Below are 23,885 nucleotides of genomic sequence, written 5' to 3'. Positions count from 1 at the left end.
CTTGAGGGTACATGTCAGGAATTTGATGATGATGATATGAAATTTGTTGTTGCCCTATGATAAAGAAATAATATAAATTCTTAAACATGATACATTAATATAAAACTTAAAAATTGATAGTTACCTCAAAAGGTTGCTCAGATCGAAGCCCTTTTACTGTTAATGTTATGTTAGTTGCATTATAATTTTTATGAACTACTACAGTTAGGACATTAAACTTAAGGGCTACTGCTGCTGCTCTAACTGCAGGAAGATCTTCAACACTTCCTTCTATGATAGTGCCATCTTTACCCAAAATGCCAGTCAAGTTAAAATATGCAGAATTTTCTCCTGAAAATTAAGAATTTCAGGATTTTTTAATTTTAAATTTTTTTCAGAATTTCAAATTAATTTGTGTTTATTTCTAGCATGTTAAAAAAAATTCTATGTTCAATTTCTTCTTACACAATCCACATATATCCAGGTTTTATATATACTGAAGCAATAAAAATAAATAATTAAAACTAATATAATTATTTATTAGAGGGAGTATATTAAAGCCAGCAATATGAAATATTGAAATGTTAGATATCACTTGACAGATACTATTAGTTTTTTCAGCAAGCAAGCAGATTAAAAGTAACCTATTTGACAACTATTATATTCTTGTTTAATCTTTTTTCCAAATGTAAGTAAACAAAATTTCACATAAAGATCAAAATTGGTCTGGGTAATGACCCTTCTCATAATGCATAGCAATATACAACATATCCAAAAGGAAGTGGGCTGTGCATTATGAGATACTAAGGCAACTGATGTGAAGTCAACTATATACAAACAGCTTAGTTGTGAAGATACACATAATCTGTGTCTATTTACACTTAGACAAGCATAATTTACTTTGCAACCAAGTGAAAAAAAAACATTCTACAACTTGGGTTTTTATCCAGTCTCTGAAAAGATCCGGTGATGATTACAACAGCTGCCAGGTCAAGGAAATTTAATTAACGGAAAATGAAATATTTTCTCCAACAAGACAGTACAGTGCCATTCGAACAGAGTTTGAGATCAAAGTTGTTCAATGAAAAAGCTGAAATCACAAAAACATACATTTTAATTAATGAGCTCTGTCATGAAATTTTTACTTTGCTTGGTTAGGGGGAAAAAAAAGTTCTAACCTTTACTAAAATAATTAACAGACCTGGCCACAGTCTTTTCAGAATCTGTTTTTCAAGTTATATATGTGTATATATATACAGTATATATCCTCCTTGTCTTTTCAAATTTTTTGAACTAAGAAACCTAATGCTAAATTAGGTTGTACTTTACAATTGAAAAAAAGAAAAATAAATAAAAATACTGAAATTATTTCTCTCTCTCTCTCTCTCTCTGCCCTCTTCCTGATCAAGATGAATAAAGCCTTGTAATGTGTGGGTGGGTTAGTTGAAAAGTTATTATGCAAAGCAACTAAGACCAAAACAAACATATCGTATCTGAACATTTTGTGCATTCTCTGGTTGCTTTGTATGTTTTGTGGGATGAAATCCAAAGAAACTGGAAAAGAAAAATCTCCTGCAAGCTCCATATGATGATGACTATATATTTGACTTGTACAAAAGTTCTTATAAATGATTATCTCAGATATGTGACAGGAATCAAATCCTGAATTTATAAACTAACTTGTACACATACACATCACTAACTTGTATCACTCTAGGCAATGAATTTACTTGAGAGCATGAAATGGCTTGAAAAGTTTCATATTTCTCTAAAGTGGAGGGGGGAGGTTCTGGATTATGTAAAAAATAAATAAAATAAATAAATATATAGAAATATAATATATAAAAAAGATATATAATAAATATTAGAAACCCTAGACAAGCCTTGCCAAACTGCCTTACGCTGAGACGTTTTTTGAAAAGCACCAATGGTGAACAACTCTCAGATATGAATGCAGATCCAAAGAAATATATTATTGGGAAAAACAAAAGATTTTGAAACAAGATCCAAATTTAGAAACTAAAGCAAAATCTGAGGAAAAAGTTGATTGATTCATGCAGGGAAGCATATGGTGAAGATATCAGCAAAGACAGTAACATAAGAACTCCATGGTAGTAAAAATGTTATAAGCAGTCCGTGAAAAAAAAAAATTGTATAAAAAAAGTTTCTAAGTAGCAAGGCAGTAATTATAGAAAAAATTCAGGAAAGTTAAATTCTGCATGAATGTAACTAAGAGAAGTCGCAGAAAAGATTTTGGAAAGAAAACACAAATATCATGGTAGACAAAATGTTTTGGGGGCCACTAAGTAAAGCTTAGAGACTGATGAAAGAACACCTGTGGGATCTTATTACTTTTATAGTATACTCTTTCCTCAGTTTGATATTAAAAAAACTGAAGATAAAAAATTCTGAATGTTTGGATTAATTACTTTCAAAAATTATTAAATAAGGTAACAAACAACAGAACATTAGTAGAATATATCCAGGAAGAATACATTCACAAGTATGCATCAATAATAACTATTAAAAGCAATCAAAATTGAAATGTGCAAGGGCAACTGAAGTAGAAGATATTCTACCTGAAACACTGAGATACGGAAATATAAAAGTGTTGCAGTGGTCCAAACAAGTCTTTCACAAAGTCGGATCATGATGACTGGAAATCAAATCTAGATCAAGAGCTTGAATCTGTTTATTCTATCAGTATTAATTCCCTTTATGCAGTGCACATTGCTATGTATTTGTAAATACATTATATTTCATACATTATCCATTTTGAATGTCCTTTTGTATTCTATATTACTAATGAACTAATAAAAATGATGTCCTACATGAAATGACTGTCTTCATACAAAGTTCATGGCGTATAAAGCAATACTGATGTGCTCTGTCACAGTTATCACCATGTGCTACGAGTCATGATATTAGATAAACCTGATGAATAAAAATTTCCTCCAAATTCTTCATCCAACCTTTTGTAGAAACCCCAACCTCTTTAGGATGAATCAGAACTGCATATACAATAGACAATTTCTGTATATGCAACATAATACAAAAACTATGCATTTAATGTCAGTTATGGTTTAAAATGATATAGATAATTTGAAAATATTGGAGTGTATTCAACTAATAGACTAATTTGGAAAAAACTACAAATAGAATCTAGTAATAATGCAAAAACTATTATGTAATACTTATATCTTGGCTAACGAAGATAATTCGTTCCGGAATCAAATTCTTTAGGTGAAACATGATTTCCAGTAGGTTTCTATAGAAAATCGTTTAATTCGTTCTCAATGCTGCCTACTATTTAAAGATAAGTTTTATAAAATAGTAAAAACCACACTATAAAAGGGCAAAAAAACTCACCAAAGGCGGATATGAACAACTACCCAATTAGACGAAGGAGAATGGAAAGTAGAATGAAAAATTGACCATCTTTACACTATTATATACACTTTATTAAACTGAAATAAAGGGGTGCTTAAGGGTCAAAGCTGTATAACTGAGAGGAGAACTTCACATAGCCTTTAAAGGAATTGGGAGAACCGATCAGGCTTCTGACTTAAAGTCCAATCCTCACCTTCTCGTGGTGCACGCTGTTGGATATCTACCTGGATACTGAACGAAAGAGGATGGGCTGTCAATTTGGGATTTAGCCGACTAAATTGTATTCTTATTGGCTTAAACCAAAATACAAAATGATGATACAACATGACAAAATTTCATGTCAGCTGGGACGTCGCCCGATTAAACAAGGCTCCTGGCTGTTTTCGCCAGGGAACCAGGACAAACAGCGAAAAGTCAGCTACTGGGACAAATCTGAAAATACACCCCAACTCAACATCATCAGAGTTAAAGATCAGTATTATCAACATAAGCCTGAATGGCAAAGAAATGGAGCTAGCTGAGGAATTAGATAAATATCAGATCGACATAATAGGGGTGACTGAAACAAAAAAAGACAAAAACTGGTGAGATCTTTCTGAGCAATAAATACAAAATGTTATATTCAGGCAATAACAATCAAGGAAAAGAAGGACTAGCCACAGTATTAAACACAAAATACGAGGCTAATCTTAAATGGCAAGCAGTCTCAAGTAGAGTGATGTGGGCAAATATCAGAAAGGAAACTGGACAATGAGACTTATTTCTGCCTATGGTCCCACAGAAGGTTCTACTAAGGCAGAAATGGAGGAATTTTTTGAGGCTTTAGAAAAAGCAACTGACACAATGAAAAAGGAAAAGTTGGTCATTGTTGGGAATCTAAACAGCAGAGTAGGAAATGATTGTCAGACAAACAAAAATATTTTGGGAAAATTTGGAGAAAAGAACAAAGCCAATAATAATGGCAAATACCTCTGTTGGATTTCTGCTCAGGACATGGACTGGTTATTACTAACACCATGTTACAACATGAAAATGTGCACAAATTCTACATGGAGAGAAGAGGCAAGGAATGAGAAAAGTCTCACTGACCATGTTATTGTTGATTGTGATGTTTTCTCCCTGGTGCAGGACACCAGAGTGTACAGAGGATTTGAAATTGGAAGTGATCACTATTTAGTCTTGAGCAGGATAAAATTGAATTTCACATTGAAAAGAATAACATGTAAGAAAGTTTCAAAGCAAATAAAAGTTGAGCAGTTCTCTGATGTGAACTGTAGACTAAAATACACAAAGATTATTGAAGAAAAAATGAAAGAGTTTGAGAACAGGAACCAAACCTTGGAGATTCAGTGGAAAGTCTTGAAGAAAACCCTGATTGATTCAGCCAGAGAGGCATGTGGTGAGGTTGTCTGTAAGGATAAAAAAATCAGAACTCCCTGGTGGACACAGGAAATTAAAGAGGCAATGATGGAAAAGAAGAAAACATATCAAAAGTACCTGACAAATAAGTCAGCTTTTGCTCTTAGAGAATAAAGAGACAAATGTAAGAAAGCGAAACACTGTGTAAAACCAGCCAAACAAAAATCATGGGATGACTTTGGCAAGAACATAGAAAATAAATATCAAGAAGGTGGTAAAATATTCTGGAGGTTGTTGAAGAAGCTTAGAAATGGAGAAAAGAGTGCTGTAAAAGGAGTTAGAGATGACAAAGGTGACATGAAAAAGATATCCTTGAAGTATAGAGTAATTACTTCTAAAAATTGCAAAATGAAAGAAGCAGTGATAGTACAGTGGTAAAAAACACTCAACAGGCATACCGTCAGGAATACATATCCATACTTGAAGTAGAAAAAGCCATCAAAGGCTTGAAATGTGAAAGGGCAACAGGAGTAGATGATTTAAGGGGATAAAAATCCCTTATTGTTTTTCAGCCAGTAAACGAAACTAAGATCGAAAACTATGATCTGAACGTTTCATGCCAACGAACTGTCGGTGGATCCAAGTGTACGTGACCACTTGGTAGTGCCACACCAGGGCAACTCATTGCAAAGGTGGAGCAAGATCCCTCACTATTCCTGATATTTTCTCATAATGTAAAAACACACAGCTCCTAGGAGATGTAGTACTGTTTTACATTATGAGGAGAGGTCACTACCCAGACCGGTTTCAACTTTTTTTGAGGTCTCATCAGTGAGTAGCAAGACCTAGAATATCAGAGTTTAAGTGAAAAGAACTTACATACTTTCGCTATTAGATTGCAGAAAGGTGTGTCACTATATTATATTATAACATATTATAACTAAGATGAAAAGCCAAATGGCTATTTTTTTCTGGAGATGTTGATAAGTTAAGGGGACTCACTCACTGATAAGGTTACTCACTGATGAGACCTCAAAAAACGTTGAAACCGGTCTGGGTAGTGACATCTCCTCATAATGTAAAACAGTACTACATCTCCTAGGAGCTGTGTGTTTTTACATTATGAGAAAATACCAAGAATAGTGAGGGATCTTGCTCCACCTTTGCAACGAGTTGCCCTGGTGTGGCACTACCAAGTGGTCATGTACACTTGGATCCACCGATAGTTCGTCGGCATGAAACGTTCAGATCGTAGTTTTCGATCTTAGTTTCGCTTACTGGCTGAAAAACAATAAGGGATTTTTATCCCCTTAACTTATCAACATCGCCAGAAAAAAACAGCCATTTGGCTTTTCATCTTAGGAGTAGATGATATTCGACCAGAAATGCTGAAGTATGGTGGTATAAAAGTCTTACAGTGGCTGCACTGCATAGTTCAGCAGGCCTGGACAGAGGGACAAATTCCAGATGATTGGAAGAGAGCTCTCATAGTACCCATATATAAAAAGGGAAATAAAACTGAATGTGAGAATTACAGAGGTATTTCCCTACTGAGTGTTCCTGGCAAGATCTATGCAAGTATACTTGAGAAACAGTTGAGAAGAATTGTGGAAGAAAAGCTTGGTGAAGAACAAGCTGGATTCAGGCCAAATAGAGGCTGTCAGGATCAGATCTTCACTTTACGACAAATAGTCGAGAAAGCATGGGAATATAACAAAGATCTGTATTTAAGTTTTGTCGATTTGGAAAAGGCATATGACAAGGTGCCAAGAGAGAAGCTATTCAATACGCTGCAATTATATGGTATCAATGGGGCATTATATCAAGCAATACGTAGTCTTTATTTGAGTTGTAAGTCAGCAGTTAGAATTGAAGGAAGTACAGGAAGATGGTTTAATGTTAAATCTGGTGTGAAACAAGGATGTACATTATCTATATGGATCACATTATGAAGAAAAGTGGTATTAAAAATGATATCAAAATTGGAGATGTTAATGTCAGCTCTTTGCTTTATGCGGACGATGTTATACTTCTAAATAAATCCACTACACGTCTGCAAGATTCCCTGACTAAAATGAACAACTGTTGTAATAGATATGGTATGAAGGTCAGCAATAAAAAGACAAAGACAATGAAAATAGGCAGAATCGTTGAAAATGTCAACTGTGTTGTGAACGGAGAACCTGTGGAACGAGTAAAACATTTCAGCTACTTAGGCATGATTTTTAGTGAAGATGGTAAATTAAATATGGAAATATTAATTTAATTTAATTTATTCTTGTGGAAATCTTTCCACGAGAATGAATATGGAAATAGACAACAGAATCAACAAAGCTGGTATGGTAGGAAGTCAATTAAATAAATTCATATGGAATAAGAGAGAAATTAGTCAGAACACTAAATTAGCTGTATACAAGACAGTGTTCAAACCAATTTTAACTTATGGTTCTGAGAGCTGGGTCAGAAGTAAAACACTTGACCAAAGACTAAAGACCACAGATATGAGAGTCCTGAGAAAGATTAGAGGCGTGAACAATTGGCATTAATGGCAATATCATATTAAAAACGAGGATATTAGGAAATAACTTGACATTGTCAGCATCCAAGAATGCGTTAGTAGAGCTAATCTCAGATAGTATGGTCACTTAAACAGAATGGGTGAGGAAAGATTAGCAAAGCAAGTGTTCTCTGCCGTTTGGCAGGAAAACGACCCAGAGGAAGACCAAGATATAGGTGGATTGATACAGTACAAAGTGCCTTAGACGATAGAAATATAAGATCTGATAATGTTGATGTCTTGACAAGTAACAGACTGATTTGGAGAAAATTGTAGATAGGAAGTTAGTAATGATGTGAATTTTTTCATGTAGTACTATCATATCCTATACCTCCCCCCTTGAGGGTATATGGCAGGAATTTGATGATGATTACACTGAAAATATGTACAAAACGTTTTTACTATTCTTCTTCTAAATTTTCAAAGTTTATTCAAGTTAAGTCTCCTCTTCTTAAGTAGCTGGCCTCTGTCTCTTTGCTAAAGGAGAAGTCAAAAATCTGTCCAAAGTTGATTGAACTTCTCTTTTTTTCAGAATGTTTTTAAAGTGATTCAGACACTTGTCTTCAACCAATGCACAAAGTCTGTTCATTTCAGCTTTGTTGGGATGCCACTTTGTAGCCAAAGACAAACTAATTTACTAATTATGAATTAATCCCCCATAGTAGAATTGAGCCAAGTGAAGAATAAATGCTATCACACTTACCTCTCGCATTCACAGCCACACGGAGCATGCACCGTACTGATACTGGTATGAGGCGTCTCACTTCTCGCTGTCTCGAACATAAACAACCCAGTCTTGTTGGTGGGTCTCCCCTATGTGATGTGGTCAGCTCATTTCTTTGTCACATACATACAGATGGAAAAGATAAGCTCCTGGAATGGCCCGACCGTTCATGTTTGCTGCTTTATGTTAGTGTGCACATCCACTAACATTCGTTAGCCGAGTTCGAAAAACAGTGAAAAAATCTTCGTTAGCCGAAAAATTAGTTAGCATGATCACTTGTTAGCCGAGGTATCACTGTATTTGCCACAAAAATAATCACCATAAAGTTAAAACAAGAATGCACTCACCTTGAGGCATTTCATAGGTCTGCTGAGATTCCAACAAGTCAAATCCTGATAAATGATTGTAATTCTCTGTTCCACAATCTCCTATATCAAAGGCACATTCCTTTACATTACAGGCCTGCAAGAACAAAACAAAGCTCTATTGTAAAAAGAGGAAAAACACATTTATTAAACTCACTAATATTTTGCTGTTTTCTACCCAGCATCATCAGAGCACAATTATAACTGTAACAGCACATAGCACTGAACTAAATAAGGGGGAAATAATTCAAATTGTAACTGAAAGCAGAACTAATGTCCTTACACAGCACTCTCTATGGGTAGGATAACCATAAAGTTAATTTAGAGAAGTCAGACTATCAGGTCTTAAAATGATAGTCATCCAGATGTTTGGTAAATTAATGTAACCATATTTATTGAGGTTGGGAGAGTGCTTTATAGCTGATACCGATTCTAAAAATAATCTCTCAAACCTATAACAGTCTCTATGTAATATACACATTTTCCTCCATCTGCTCCCATGTCAAGGAGTATCCATAGCATGGTCTGCCAATCCAGACTTATTATATAGATGACTGTGGATGTGCCACAGACTGTTTGCCAATAAACTTTCAAAGTATTCTTGTGAAAACTAATCTGTTAATCAACAAAAATCATTTGGTAACTTTGCTATACTGGCAAACAATCTGTGGCACATCCACAATCATCTGTATAACAAGTCTGGATTGGCAGACCATGCTCTGGATATTCCTTAATAAAATGCACTGGTTATCTTCATGACCTGTTTTTGAAAGGAGTAAGACGGTTATAAAGGACTTAAATATTTTTCTTTCATTGACATATGCCTAACCATATATATATATATATATTTTTTTTATTATTTTTTTCTTGAAAATCAACTTTCACTTATATAGGGGGGTACTTAAGGGTCAAAGCTGTATAACTGAGAGGAGACCTCCACATAGCCTTTAAAGGAATGTGGAGAACCGACCAGTGCTTCTGACGTAATGTCCAATCCTCACCTTCTCGTGGTGCACCCTGTTGGGTATCGACCTGGATACTGAATGAACGAGGATGGGCTGGCAAGTTGGGATTTAGTCGACCAAATTGTATTCTTATTGGTTAAACCAAAATACAAAATGATGGTACAACATGATAAAAATTTCATGTCAGCGGGAGGCGTCGCCCGGTTAAACGAGGCCCCCTGTTGTTTTCGCCAGGGAACCAGGGCAAACAGCAAAAAGTCAATTACTGGAAAAAGTCTGAAAACACACCCCAACTCAACATCACCAGAGTTAAAGATCGGTACTATCAACATAAGAAGCCTGAATGGCAAAGAGATGGAGCTAGCTGAGGAATTAGATAAGTACCAGATCGACATAATCGGGGTGACTGAAACAAAAAAGACAAAAACTGGTGAGATCTTTCTAAGCAATAAATACAAAATGTTATATTCAGGCAATGACAATCAAGGAAAAGAAGGAGTAGCCATAGTATTCAATACAAAATATGAGGCTAATCTTCTTGAATGGCAGGCAGTCTCGAGTAGACTAATGTGGGCAAATATCAGAATGGGGAACTGGACAATGAGACTTATTTGTGCCTATGGTCTCACAGAAGTTCTACTAAGGTAGAAGTGGAGGAATTTTTTGAGGCTTTAGAAAAAGCCACTGACACAATGAAAAAGGAAAAGTTGGTCCTTGCTGGGGATCTAAATATAGCACAGTAGGAAATGATTGTCAGACACAAAAATGTTTCGGAAAATTTGGAGAAAAGAGCAAAGCTAATAATAATGGCACATATCTGTTGGATTTCTGCTCAGGACATGGACTGGTTATTACTAACACCATGTTCCAACATAAAAATGTGCACAAATACACATGGAGAGAAGAAGCTAGGAATAAGAAAAGTCTCATTGACTATGTTATAGTTGATAGTGATGTTTTCTCCCTGGTGCAGGACACCAGAGTGTACAGAGGATTTGAAATTGGAAGTGATCACTATTTAGTCTTGAGCAGGATAAAATTGAATTTCATATTGAAAAGAATAACAAGAAAGTTTTAAAACGAATAAAAGTTGAGCAGCTCTCAGATGTGAACTGTAGACTAAAATAAACAAAGATTATTGAAGAAAAAATGAAAGAGTTTGAGAACAGGAACCAAACCTTGGAGATTCAGTGGCAAGCCTTGAAGAAAACCTTGATTGATTCAGCCAGACAGGCATGTGATGAGGTTGTCTGCAAGGATAGAAAAATCAGAACTCCATGGTGGACACAGGAAGTTAAAGGCAGTGAAGAAAAAGAAGAAAGTATATCAAAAGTTCCTAGCAAATAAGTCAGCTTGTGCTCTTAGAGAATACAGAGACAAATGTAAGAAAGCTAAATACTGTGTAAAACTAGCTAAACAAAAGTCATTGGTGGACTTTGGCAAGAACATAGAAAATAAATATCAAGAAGGTGGGAAAATATTCTGGAGGTTGCTGAAGAAGCTTAGGAATGGAGGAAAGAGTGCTGTAAAAGGAGTTAGAGATGATAAAGGTGACATGAAAACGGGAGAAAAAGACATCCTTGAAGTATGGAGTAATTACTTTGAAAAGCCGCTAAATGAAACAAGCAGTGATGACAGAACAGTGGTAAAAAACATTGAGTAGGCATACAGTCAGGAATACATATCCATAATTGAAGTAGAAAAAGCCATCAAAGGCTTGAAATGTGGAAAGGCAGCAGTAGATGATATTCGACCAGAAATGCTCAAGTATGGAGGTATAAAAGTCTTACAGTGGCTGCACTGCATAGTTCAGAATGCCTACACAGAGGGACGAATTCCCGATGATTGGAGTAGAGCTCTCATAGTACCCATATATAAAAAGGGAAATAAAACTGAATGTGAGAATTACAGAGGTATTTCCCTACTGAGTGTTCATGGTAAGATATATGAAAGTATACATGAAAAACGGTTGAGAAGAATTGTGGAAGAAAAACTTGGTGAAGAACAAGCTGGATTCAAGTCAAATAGAGGCTGTCAGGATCAAATCTTCACTTTACGACAAATAGTTGAGAAATCATGGGAATATAACAAAGATCTGTATTTAAGTTTTGTAGATCTGGAAAAGGCATATGATAAGGTGCCAAGAGAGAAGCTATTCAATATGCTACATTTATATGGTGTCAATGGGGCATTATATCAATCAATACTTCGTCTTTATTTGAGTTGCAAGTCAGCAGTTAGCATTGAAGGAAGTACAAGAAGATGGTTTAACGTTAAATCTGGTGTGAGACAAGGATGTACATTATCCCCTTTTTTATTCATTAACTATATGGATCACATTATGAAGGAAAGTGGTATTAAACATGATATCAGAATTAGAGATGTTAATGTCAGCTCTTTGCTTTATGCGGACGATGTTATACTTCTACATAAATCCGCTACAAGTTTGCAAGATTCTTTGACTAAATTGAATAACTGTTGTAATAGATATGGTATGAAGGTCAGCAATAAAATGACAAAGACAATGAAAATAGGTAGAATCGTTGAAAATCTCAACTGCATTGTGAACAGAGAACCTGTGGAACAAGTAAAACATTTCAGCTACTTAGGCACGATTTTTATTGAAGATAACAAATTAAATATGGAAATAGACAACAGATTCAACAAAGCTGGTATGGTAGGAAGTCAATTGAATAAATTCATATGGAATAAGAGAGAAATTAGTCAAAATACAAAATTGGCTGTATACAAGACAGTGTTCAAACCAATTTTAACTTATGGTTCTGAGAGCTGGGTCAGAAGTAAAACACTTGACCAAAGACTAGAGACCACAGATATGAGAATTCTGAGAAAGATTATAGGTGTGAACAGATGGCATCAATGGCAATATCATATTAAAAACAAGGATATTAGGAAAGAACTTGACATTGTCAGCATCCAAGAATGCGTTAGCAGAGCCAATCTCAGGTGGTATGGTCACTTAAACAGAATGGGCGAGGAAAGATGAGCAAAAGAAGCGTTTCCTGCCAGGCTGGCAGCAAAACGACCCAGAGGAAGACCAAGATATAGGTGGATTGATACAGTACAAAGTGCCTTAGACAATAGAAATATAAGATCTGATAATGTTGGAGTCTTGACAAGTAACAGACTGATCTGGAGGAAAATTGTAGATAGGAAGTTAGTAATGATGTAAATTTTTCATGTAGTACTATCATATCCTGTACACCCCTTGAGGGTACACTGCAGGAATTTGATGATGATGATGACTTTCACTTATATTAACATATTTCTTATATAAACTTAAAATTGTTTTCACCAACAATTCAGAGAAACTGAAAGACAATATGCATGAGCATGTGAAGTAAGAGTTGAAATTGATATTTTTATTGGCAACACTAAAATGAAACAAAATAAAGAATATTTACTTGCCAATGTTGAATAGTTATTGCACATTTGGACTGCTGATAGTTTTCTAAGCATTCACAATTTAAGTTTTACCGTAATAGAATATATACAAGAATGGACACATTCCTTCAAAAAATTTAATTCTCAGTCCTGGGCAGCACTAAATAAAATGCTTGAATGCTAAAATGTCATCATTAGCTTGACAACTATAAATTCAGTATACATTAGTGCAAGTCCTCATCAGGCTTATGTTCGTGATGGAAAGAAATTTTCTAACACATTAATAATGAAAACATTCATTTTTAGAATATGAAAACCACTGTTGAATTTAATTTGGCACTATCTGGTTCCATTGCTTTAGTGAATTTATTATGGGAGGGTAAAGAAAAATATGACATATATTTATGCCAGAAGAGGCTGGAGGTAAATATCAGTCCAAGGAGAGAAATATGATCCTGTCTAGTGATTTATGTATCAGACAGGGTAAATGACTTGAGATCCCTTTTGCAAGAGAAAAGGCAAGACAGTTTTGGTGGCAATGGAGACCAGGTTATTCTCTCCCCATTGAAGAATTGTATGGAGATCAGTGCTTAATGCACTTTTGGAGAAATCTTAAAGCTCAAGATTTCTAAGCATTGCATGGTTTGAGAGGGATGAATGGAGTGTACTATCATCAGCCAAGGTGTGGACAGGATAGTGGTAACTGAGACCATGCCATTTATGTATAGGAGCAAGGAGAACAAAACCATGAGGCATTCTTACACCGATGGCAAAGCTCAAAGAGAGGGAATCATCCATCATGGCAATAAATAAGTTATAAATTTTGTGGTATGGATTGCAAGATCACTTGCTAGAAATTAAGTTGGTTAAAGTGAATGTTTTCAACTTTCACTGTTTGCAATAGTTAGCTTAAAATAGCATTGGTTCTACAGGAAAACCCCACTTAACGTGAATTCATTATACATGATAATCAGTTAGCGTGACTGAGTAGAATGATACCATTTCCTGCTTTATGCGAAATTTTATGTTACAAGAAATTTTTTGTTGCCAGTCTGCAGCGAGGGGAAAAGCTGGAAGTCATTAAGAGACATGAAAGTATACCACTTACTTTACAGGGAATATTCAGACAAAAGCTCTCTATATTTTTACCTCATTGAAAGACACCAAATTTCAAGAGGAATGTGAAAGCTTTACTGCGAGTTAAGGATGGCTTGACCATTTTTGAAAATCGAACTGGACTGCATAACATAACAATAACTGGGGAATCTGCTAGTGCTAAAAAAGATTATGTGGCCAAGTTTCATGAAGAATTGCAAAGGATAATTAAGGAAGGTGATTATGATGATCGGCAAATATTCAACGTTGACGAAATTGGTTTCTTTTGGAAGCATATGCCAACAAAAACTTTCCTAGCTAAAACTGAAGCATCTCAACCAGAATACAAAGTATCTAAAGATCGTCTTACGCTCTTATTAGAGGCAATGCAGAAGGCAACTTTAAACTCAAGCCTATGTTAGTTTATCATGCACGAAATCCAAGATCTAATATTTTGAAGAAATCATCACATTTGGAAAAGAACTTGGATTTAATGAACTGGATAATGAAGTTATGAGAAACTTGCTTGATTCCCATTCAGAACAGTTAAGCGAGCACAATCTCCTTCAACTAGAAGAACAGCGTGCATATGAAGAAGATAATGAGTGCAAATAAGAAGAGAATGTTATGACTAAAAAGCTAACTGCAAAAGAACTTGAGCTAGTTTTCAATCACATTGAGCATGCTAAGGAAATTTTGTTTGATGCTGATCCTGATATGGAAGGAAGCGTCAAAGTTGGCCAAAATCTTGATAAAGTGTTCAGCAGCTATCGCAAACTGCATGACAAGATGAAAAAGTCGAGCACGATTCAAATATCTTTAGCTCCATCAAATGTTTAGACATTAAATAAAAATATAAGCAATTGATTTTTATTAACTTTGATTATTTTATCCTCTAATATAGCTTATACTGGAATTTTTTTCCCAAATTTATGCTAACTGATGGATAAATTAATATTATTCCTATTGTTTATTGCATTCGCTTAGCGTGATTTCGCTTAGTGTGCATTAATTGATGGATTAATTAATTGAGTTAAGCAAGGTTTGCCTGTATTAAGTTGGAAGACTTAAGATGGAAGACATAAGGGGATGCTTAAGGGTCAAAGCTGTATAACTGAGAGGAGACCTCCACATAGCCTTTAAAGGAATGCAGAGAACCGACCAGGGCTTCTGACCTAATGTCCAATCCTCACCTTCTCGTGGTGCACCCTGTCGGGTATCTACTTTGATACTGAATGAACGAGGATGGGCTGGCAATTTGGGATTTAGCTGACCAAATTGTATTCTTATTGGTTAAACCAAAATAAAAAATGATGGTATAACATGACAAAATTTCATGCCGGCTGGGGTGTAGCCCGGTTAAACAAGGCCCCCGTTGTTTTCGCCAGGGAACCAGGGCGAACAGCGAAAAGTCAGCTACTGGAACAAATCTGAAAACAAACCCCAACTCAACATCACCAGAGTTAAAGATCGGTACTATCAACGTAAGAAGCCTGAATGGCAAAGAAATGGAGCTAGCTGAGGAATTAGATAAGTACCAGATCGACATAATAGGGGTGACTGAAACAAAAAAGACCAAAACTGGTGAGATCTTTCTGAGCAATAAATACAAAATGCTATATTCAGGCAATAACAATCAAGGAAAAGAAGGAGTAGCCATAGTATTCAACACAAAATACGAGGCTAATCTTCTTGAATGGCAGTCAGTCTCAAGTAGAGTAATGTGGGCAAATATGAGAATGGGGAACTGGACAATGAGACTTATTTGTGCCTATGGTCCCACAGAAGGTTCTACTAAGGTAGAAGTGGAGGAATTCTTTGAGGCTTTAGAAAAAGCAACTGACACAATGAAAAAGGAAAAGTTGGTCCTTGTTGGGGATCTAAATAGTAGAGTAGGAAATGATTGTGAGACATACAAAAATATTTTGGGAAAATTTGGAGAAAAGAGCAAAGCTAATAATAATGGCAAATATCTGTTGGATTTCTGCTCAGTACATGGACTGGTTATTACTAACACCATGTTCCAACATAAAAATGTGCACAAATTCACATGGAGAGAAGAGGCTAGGAATAAGAAAAGTCTCATTGACTATGTTATTGTTGATAGTGATGTTTTCTCCCTGGTGCAGGACACCAGAGTGTACAGAGGATTTGAAATTGGAAGTGATCACTATTTAGTCTTGAGCAGGATAAAATTGAATTTCATATTGAAAAGAATAACATGTAAGAAAGTTTTAAAGCGAATAAAAGTTGAGCAGCTCTCAGATGTAAACTGTAGACTAAAATACAGAAATATTATTGAAAAGAAAATGAAAGAGTTTGAGAACAGGAATCAAACCTTGGAGATTCAGTGGCAAACTCTGAAGGAAACATTGATTGATTCTGCCAGAGAGGCATGTGGTGAGGTTGTGTGCAAAGATAAAAAAATCAGAACTCCCTGGTGGACACAGGAAGTTAGAGAGGCAGTGAAGGAAAAGAAGAAAGCATATCAAAAGTTCCTGGCAAATAAGTCAGCTTTTACTCTTACAGAATACAGAGACAAATGTAAGAAAGCTAAACAGTGTGTAAAACTAACTAAACAAAAGTCATGGGAGGACTTTGGCAAGAATATAGAAAATAAATATCAAGAAGGTGGCAAAATATTCTGGAGGTTGTTGAAGAAGCTTAGGAATGGAGGAAAGAGTGCTGTAAAAGGAATTAGAGATGATAAAGGTGAAATGAAAACAGGAGAAAAAGATATCCTTGAAGTATGGAGTAATTACTTTGAAAAACTGCTAAATGAAACAAGTAGTGATGACAGCACAGTGATAAAAAACACTGACCAGGCATGCAGTCAGGAATACATATCCATACTTGAAGTAGAAAAAGCCATCAAAGGCTTGAAATGTGGAAAGGCAGCAGGAGTAGATGATATTCGACCAGAAATGCTGAAGTATGGTGGTATAAGAGTCTTACAGTGGCTGCACTGCATAGTTCAGAAAGCCTGGACAGAGGGACGAATTCCCGATGATTGGAGTAGAGCTCTCATAGTACCCATATATAAAAAGGAAAATAAAACTGAATGTGAGAATTACAGAGGTATTTCCCTACTGAGTGTTCCTGGCAAGATCTATGCCAGTATACTTGAGAAACGGTTGAGAAGAATTGTGGAAGAAAAGCTTGGTGAAGAACAAGCTGGATTCAGGCCAAATAGAGGCTGTGAGGATCAGATCTTCACTTTACGACAAATAGTCGAGAAAGCATGGGAATATAACAAAGATCTGTATTTAAGTTTTGTCGATTTGGAAAAGGCATATGACAAGGTGCCAAGAGAGAAGCTATTCAATACGCTGCAGTTATATGGTGTCAATGGGGCATTATATCAAGCAATACTGAGTCTTTATTTGAGTTGTGAGTCAGCAGTTAGAATTGAAGGAAGTACAGGAAGATGGTTTAATGTTAAATCTGGTGTGAGACAAGGATGTACATTATCCCCTCTGTTATTCATTATCTATATGGATCACATTATGAAGGAATGTGGTATTAAACCTGATATCAGAATTGGAGATGTTAATGTCAGCTCTTTGCTTTATGCGGATGATGTTATACTTCTAAATAAATCCGCTACAAGTCTGCAAGATTCTCTGACTAAATTGAATAGCTGTTGTAATAGATATGGTATGAAGGTCAGCAATAAAAAGACAAAGACAATGAAAATAGGCAGAATCATTGAAAATGTCAACTGTGTTGTGAATGGAGAACCTGTGGAACAAGTAAAACATTTCAGCTACTTAGGCACAATTTTTACTGAAGATGGTAAACTAAATATAGAAATAGACAACAGAATCAGCAAAGCTGGTATCGTGGGAAGTCAATTGAATAAATTCATATGGAATAAGAAAGAAATTAGTCGGAACACTAAATTAGCTGTATACAAGACTGTGTTCAAACCAATTTTAACTTATGGATCTGAGAGCTGGGTCAGAAGTAAAACACTTGACCAAAGACTAGAGACCGCAGATATGAGAGTCCTGAGAAAGATTAGAGGCGTGAACAGATGGCATCAATGGCAATATCATATTAAAAATGAGGATATTAGGAAAGAACTTGACATTGTCAGCATCCAGGAATGCGTTAGCAGAGCTAATCTCAGATGGTATGGTCACTTAAATAGAATGGGAGAGGAAAGATTAGCAAAACAAGTGTTCTCTGCCAGGTTGGCAGGAAAACGACCCAGAGGAAGACCAAGATATAGGTGGATTGATACGGTACAAAGTGCCTTAGACGATAGAAATATAAGATCTGATAATGTTGGAGTCTTGACAAGTAACAGACTGATTTGGAGAAAAATTGTAGATAGGAAGTTAGTAATGATGTAATTTTTTCATGTAGTACTGTCATATCCTGTACACCCCTTGAGGGTACATGGCAGGAATTTGATGATGATGATGATGACTTAAGATGGTCTTTTTTGTAGTTCATTATAGCAATGTTTGCTATAGTGTGTAAAAAAAATGTAAATCAAAGAAGTAAAAAACAGCATTTACAAATAAGTTACTGAAAATAATGAAGTATACATATTGCTTAAGTTATTATTAACCGATACCCTGAAATATATATATATATATATATATATATATATATATATATATATATATACACACACATACACACACACACAGTACACACAAACACAATGGACATATAAATTCCCAGTTTTCCTGAGAGTTTTCTGAGAAACAACTTTTAATAGATGAAATTACATTGATGGTGTCCAATTCAATGCACTTTTACAATATATTGTAAAAGTGCATTGAATTACAATATATACAATAAATTGGCACTATTGCCGTATAAGGTAATAGACATGCTCTTAATAAAGTGGGGAAAAAAACATTAAATCTGGAAAGGCTTACCTTATCACAATACCTATCTGCTAACCAGTTATTGGCACAATCAGGATTGCAGTACACTAAGATGAAAAATAAATACATATGTTAAATATAGCAAAATTAAAATAAAATCCAGAGATTACATAACATAAAAGTTTTAAGTACAGTACACTAGGAGAGTTAATATATTAAAAATGAATAATTATTTTGGAGAATTTTTTCCTGATAACTAAAACAAGCAAACGTGATTAATTAAACGAGTACAGCTGCAAAAATAAAATGTATTCCACTAATGAAGGGAAAAAAATGCACAAATTATTTTATTGACTAGCACTGGTTAACAAATTCGACAAGTATGTCACAGAAGATATCAGCTTTCTTAACATCATAGGAATTGCCAAGGAATTTGTCACATTATCCAGCACACCATTTAAATAACTGAAACAACAAAGCAACATATGAATATTCAGGGTGTGCTAGGTGTGTGTGTGTGTGGTGCTCCTCCACCGAATTGCAATATCACCGATATTACATTTATTCCTGTTAAAGATTTCCCTAATTGTTTCCAGACTTTGCATGATTCCTGAAAGTTAAATACAATATACTAATGCTTCATGAAGAGGACACTTTTCGACATGTAAACATTTGCATTAATAGCCCGAGTATGCATTCAAAATACATACAATACACCTTTGAGCACTTTGAAAAGATGTACAGGTAGCGCAGTAGATCAAATTCTTAGTGCTCTAAGTTTCAAACCACTCAGAAGGCAAGACAGGGTGAGCTCTGAGACAATAGCACCTAGAGGCTGCGATTGGTTATTGTGTAAACCAAATCAATTGAACATTGTCATTTGTGATGGGTTGCTGTTTTTTTGTTTTCTGAGTTTCATCTGTTTTGCATGCATGAAGTGTGAACTGACGTGGTAGGCAAGTTTTTATATATAATATAGGCAAGTTTTTATATATAATATAGACAAGTTTTTAATATATAATTTTTGATAAATTTATAACTTTTTTGCTCATATTTACAATGGGAAACAGTATTATAGTCGAAGGAGGTGTCTCGTTCTCCTCTTCCAAATATACTAACCAAATATAGCATTCTTCTTCATTATTGTTTTCTTATATACATTATCTTAAAACAAATACATTGTCTCCACTCTGTGAAGATTTACAATACAATACAAAGTTTATTATCTCATCATGTATACATAATATTTATAAATATAAAATTCAAGTATTACGCTTATATTTTCTGTTGAATTTTATATTTATTTTTGGCTGATTATTTTGTTATAGACAAATAAAAATATTTTCCTTATATATAAAGTAGAGTAAAATACATCAGTAGTTTTTGTATAAAAAATGTTTAAAATAAGTTAGTGAGTTTTAAAAATTTTTTGTGTGTAACCAAGGACCAAGATTTGTTTAGAATTAATTGATAAAACAAAAGTATTCAGAGTTATCCTACAATTAATTACATTAGACAAATTAAGATGAGTGCTGATGCACTATACACTCTTAAAACTTTCATACATCGATAAAAATGCAATCATATGGTCAAACGACGTGAATTTTATAGCGTGAGTTGCATAAGTCACAACAGCACACCCAACCAAAATGGGCAAGTGACGCCATTGATTGTTAATCCAGCCCAATTCACCCTACCTGAAACTGCCTTTTATGCAATTCATGATTGAAGCAGTTAGGATTGAAGGAAGATGGGTTGATGCAAAATCAAGGATGCTTATTATCTCCACTCTTAATCATCATCCATATGAATTGCATTATGAAGGAAAGTAGCATTAAGCCTGAATTAAAAATCAGAGATGGCTTTATGCAGATGAAATTGTGCTCTTAAACACATTCAGTGCAAGTCTCTAAGGTTCTCTAACTAAACTGCAATAACAGCTGTGGCAAATTTGGAATGAAAATCAGCAATAAAAAGACAAAACTATGAAAATAGGCAGGAACATAGAAAATTTGAGCTGCATTCTCAACGGAGAACATATAGAACAAATAAAATATTTCACTTGTTATATATAAAAAAATAAATTTGTATATAGAATAAGAAAGAAATTAGCCAAAACACCAAACTAGCAAGATATATGGCAGTGTGCAAACCAGTTTTTAAGTGTTTTTCCTGCTGTGTCCATGCCAGTGAGAATGACATCAACAGTCTTACTGGATGGAGAGTAGAGGCATGAGACATATCTACTGAACTTACAAAGTCAGCAATAAATGGTGATCAGTTCCTATTTCAAGGTCCCCTGAAACCTACAACTATAACAAAATCAATAAGGCTTTTTTTTTCATATAGTTTCCACATGAATTTATGCACATCTTTTTATGCATAGTCCACATCCAGAGCATAAATCCAGCAGTATTTATAATTACTACCATTTTCCCAAATTTTGATGTTAACATTTCTGTATATTAGTGTGGATTAGCAAGTACTTATTTTTCTTTTTTGTTCATGTCAGTCACTTTGTAATGACTCAGAATTTCTCTACTTCTTTGGTGCTAAAGTGTTTGATAGCATATATGCACATAAGTTACATTGTCCAACCTCTTATTTTGAAATTTGCCCAATTCACCCAACCTAAAACTGCCTTGAATTAAAGATGCTCATCACCATGTCTTGTGTAAAATTCTTTATATACATCCTCATTTCCTCTATCTAGTTTACCTGAATAAATTTTCCTAGTTATTTAAAAGGATCTTATTTGTTTTGCTTCTGTTTGTTTAATAACTACAATTATGTTAACATGGCATTTCTGTACGTGCTCTTTTAATAAAAAATAAATTGATGGCTCATATCATCAGTGCCATTTAAAATCCAGTAGTTGAGGTTTTACTATTCACCCTGGTTCTTTGAAAAAATAAAAAAAATAAAAATGGGAGACCCTGATTTATTATTATTATATTGTGCCATAATAGCATGCTCAGTTACAGCTAATACAAAATACAGTTTCTTGGAAAATTTCCCAAATTTTCAGCTACCATTGTTTGTTTATTTAGCATCCAAGTAAATAAATGTTAATAGAGAAAACTATGGGAAGGTTAGGATTGGATTTTAGGTCATAAACCCCAGTTGATTTGTAGAATTCCCTACATGCTTTGAAATCTCCTCCTGGTTAACTAAGTTTAACTCTTAGGAACTCTGAATTTCCAAACATCTAAATTAAACATTGAAATAAACCTAAAACTCACATTTTTCTGCATCCTCCAGCATATTAGTTAAATATGGTCCAACAGCTTGTTCTAAAGATTTTTCTCCACTGCAGTCTCCTCCATCCCACTGACATTCAGAATTATTGCAAGGTTTGTCACAATAACCATCTCTTATCCAAGATGGTGGACATCCTTCTGCGCAGTTAGGCACTGGCCAAGATAAATATACCTATGAAGAATAAGTTAGAAATAAAAAGATCTATGTAAAATCAATATCAATTAATATTCATAATTAAAGAAAGAATACAATCATATAATAAAACAATTACAGCATTCAGTTAGCAGAATATAACTCAAGATTGTATATACAATGGGGTTAATTGGAGAAATCTACAATAATGACACGCATCTGGAATGTAGATTTTCTATTTACTCTAATTCTTCTGAGTTAAACCAAAAAATATTCCTTATTCAAAATTCAGTCATATAAACAGAAAACTCCATAATCCATGCCATTTCACATCAGTAAGATATCAAATAAAAAAAAAAGAAAAAAAAAAGAAATTATATTCTTCTAGAAATAGTGAAGATAGAATGCACCCCTATAAGGATAATCCTCAGCAATCTAAAACATTGATGATCAGACCATTAGAATGTGAAGCATGGCAAAGTTTCAGTAAAATCAGGTCAGTTTACAGACACCAAGTCCTTCATCTATACTTTCTGTTGGTGAGCCTGTCAGCAGCAATGACTACTGATGATTTCACAGAAATTGTTCACGACTACTGTAATACCAGACAAACTAATCCAATCTCCAAATGTTCTGGATCCTTTTTCACTAAGGTGGTATGGCTACTTAAACAGAATGGATGAGGAGAGGTAAGTAAAACAGGTGTTTGATGCCAAGATGGTAGAAAAGAGACCCAAAGGGAAGACAAAGTTTAAGGTGGATTGATTCAGTCAGAAGAACCTCAGAAGAATGAATACTGAAGTGCTAACAAGTAACATACTACTTTGGAGGAAAATTGTTCATAGGATATTAATAATAATATAAACTTAATCATGTTTACATTAATGCAGGGGTCTTCAACCTTTCAGATAGTGCAGGCTGCATTAAAAATTTCAATGAAGCCAGCGGGCCACTAAACTATACTGCGGTATTATAACTGTAAGATGCTTTCCAGTTCACAAGGAATGCTGTGCATTTGATACTTTCCATAAAATCCTATAAAAATAAACAAACTCAGCTTTAAGAGTGTAGGTAGGAGTCAGGTTCATGATAAGTAAATACAACCAATTTTTGAAAAAAGATAATTTAATGAAGAAAACATTCATTTTTTACAATGTCAATGGGCAACTTGGCAATGTTTTTCCTTGACCAGCTTGTCGATGTTGGCATCAATGTTGGAAGTCGTTATGCGCAGAGTATTCTCGAGATGTTGGTCCATAATCTGAGTTCTTGTCTTGGACTTCTCATACTTCATTCTGAAGAACTTCTTACATAAACACGTGCTTCCTAACAAAGTGCACATCTTCAAAGCATGCTGGCGAAGATGAGGGAATGCGTCTTCAGAAATGTAGTCTTTGTAAAATGTAAGCAAGGGCACATTGAATAATTTTTCTCTCAAAGAAGAGTTGTTTTGGAGTTCAAGCAGCTCCATTTGCACTGAGCCTGGCATTTTGGCAGCATTGACACTGAATGGCATTGAAAATAAATCTAAAGAAGACTGCTGGTTACGAAAATCACTAAATCTCTTCGAACTCACTTCATGACACTGCTAATTTTGTAGCGTATTCATCAAGAGACGAACAGTTGGACTTAGCGAGAAGCTGAAAATGAGTTAAGTCTTTCTTTGCGAGTTGTGCCTCTCAAAGTTTGAGCTTGGCTACAAAAGCTTTGATGTGATCAAACAGAGTGTGCACTAATTGATCTTTGGATTGTAGTCACGTATTTAGGTCATTCATATGCAATGAGATGTCAGTCACAAAGGCAAAGTCT

At 34.8% G+C, this 23,885-nt stretch overlaps 1 protein-coding gene across 1 annotated transcript in view; it reads right to left on the bottom strand.

The window, feature by feature from the left end:
* Window positions 1–23,885, bottom strand: part of Gnptab (N-acetylglucosamine-1-phosphate transferase subunits alpha and beta) — a 281,886-nt gene that overhangs the window by 127,081 nt on the left and 130,920 nt on the right. The window contains exons 10-13 of the mRNA XM_090393683.1: window positions 21,926–22,115; window positions 18,735–18,790; window positions 8,357–8,471; window positions 125–330 (exon numbers count right to left, since the gene is read on the bottom strand). Of these exons, the coding sequence (XP_090249809.1) occupies window positions 125–330; window positions 8,357–8,471; window positions 18,735–18,790; window positions 21,926–22,115 (567 nt within the window). The remainder of the gene's footprint in view (window positions 1–124; window positions 331–8,356; window positions 8,472–18,734; window positions 18,791–21,925; window positions 22,116–23,885) is intronic.

This window comes from Typopeltis vanoorti, chromosome 6 (assembly GCF_054136105.1).
Source record: "Typopeltis vanoorti isolate ZY-2024b chromosome 6, IOZ_Tvanoo_1.0, whole genome shotgun sequence".
NCBI lineage: Eukaryota > Metazoa > Arthropoda > Arachnida > Uropygi > Thelyphonidae > Typopeltis > Typopeltis vanoorti.
This window is presented reverse-complemented; position numbering and strand designations above follow the sequence as displayed.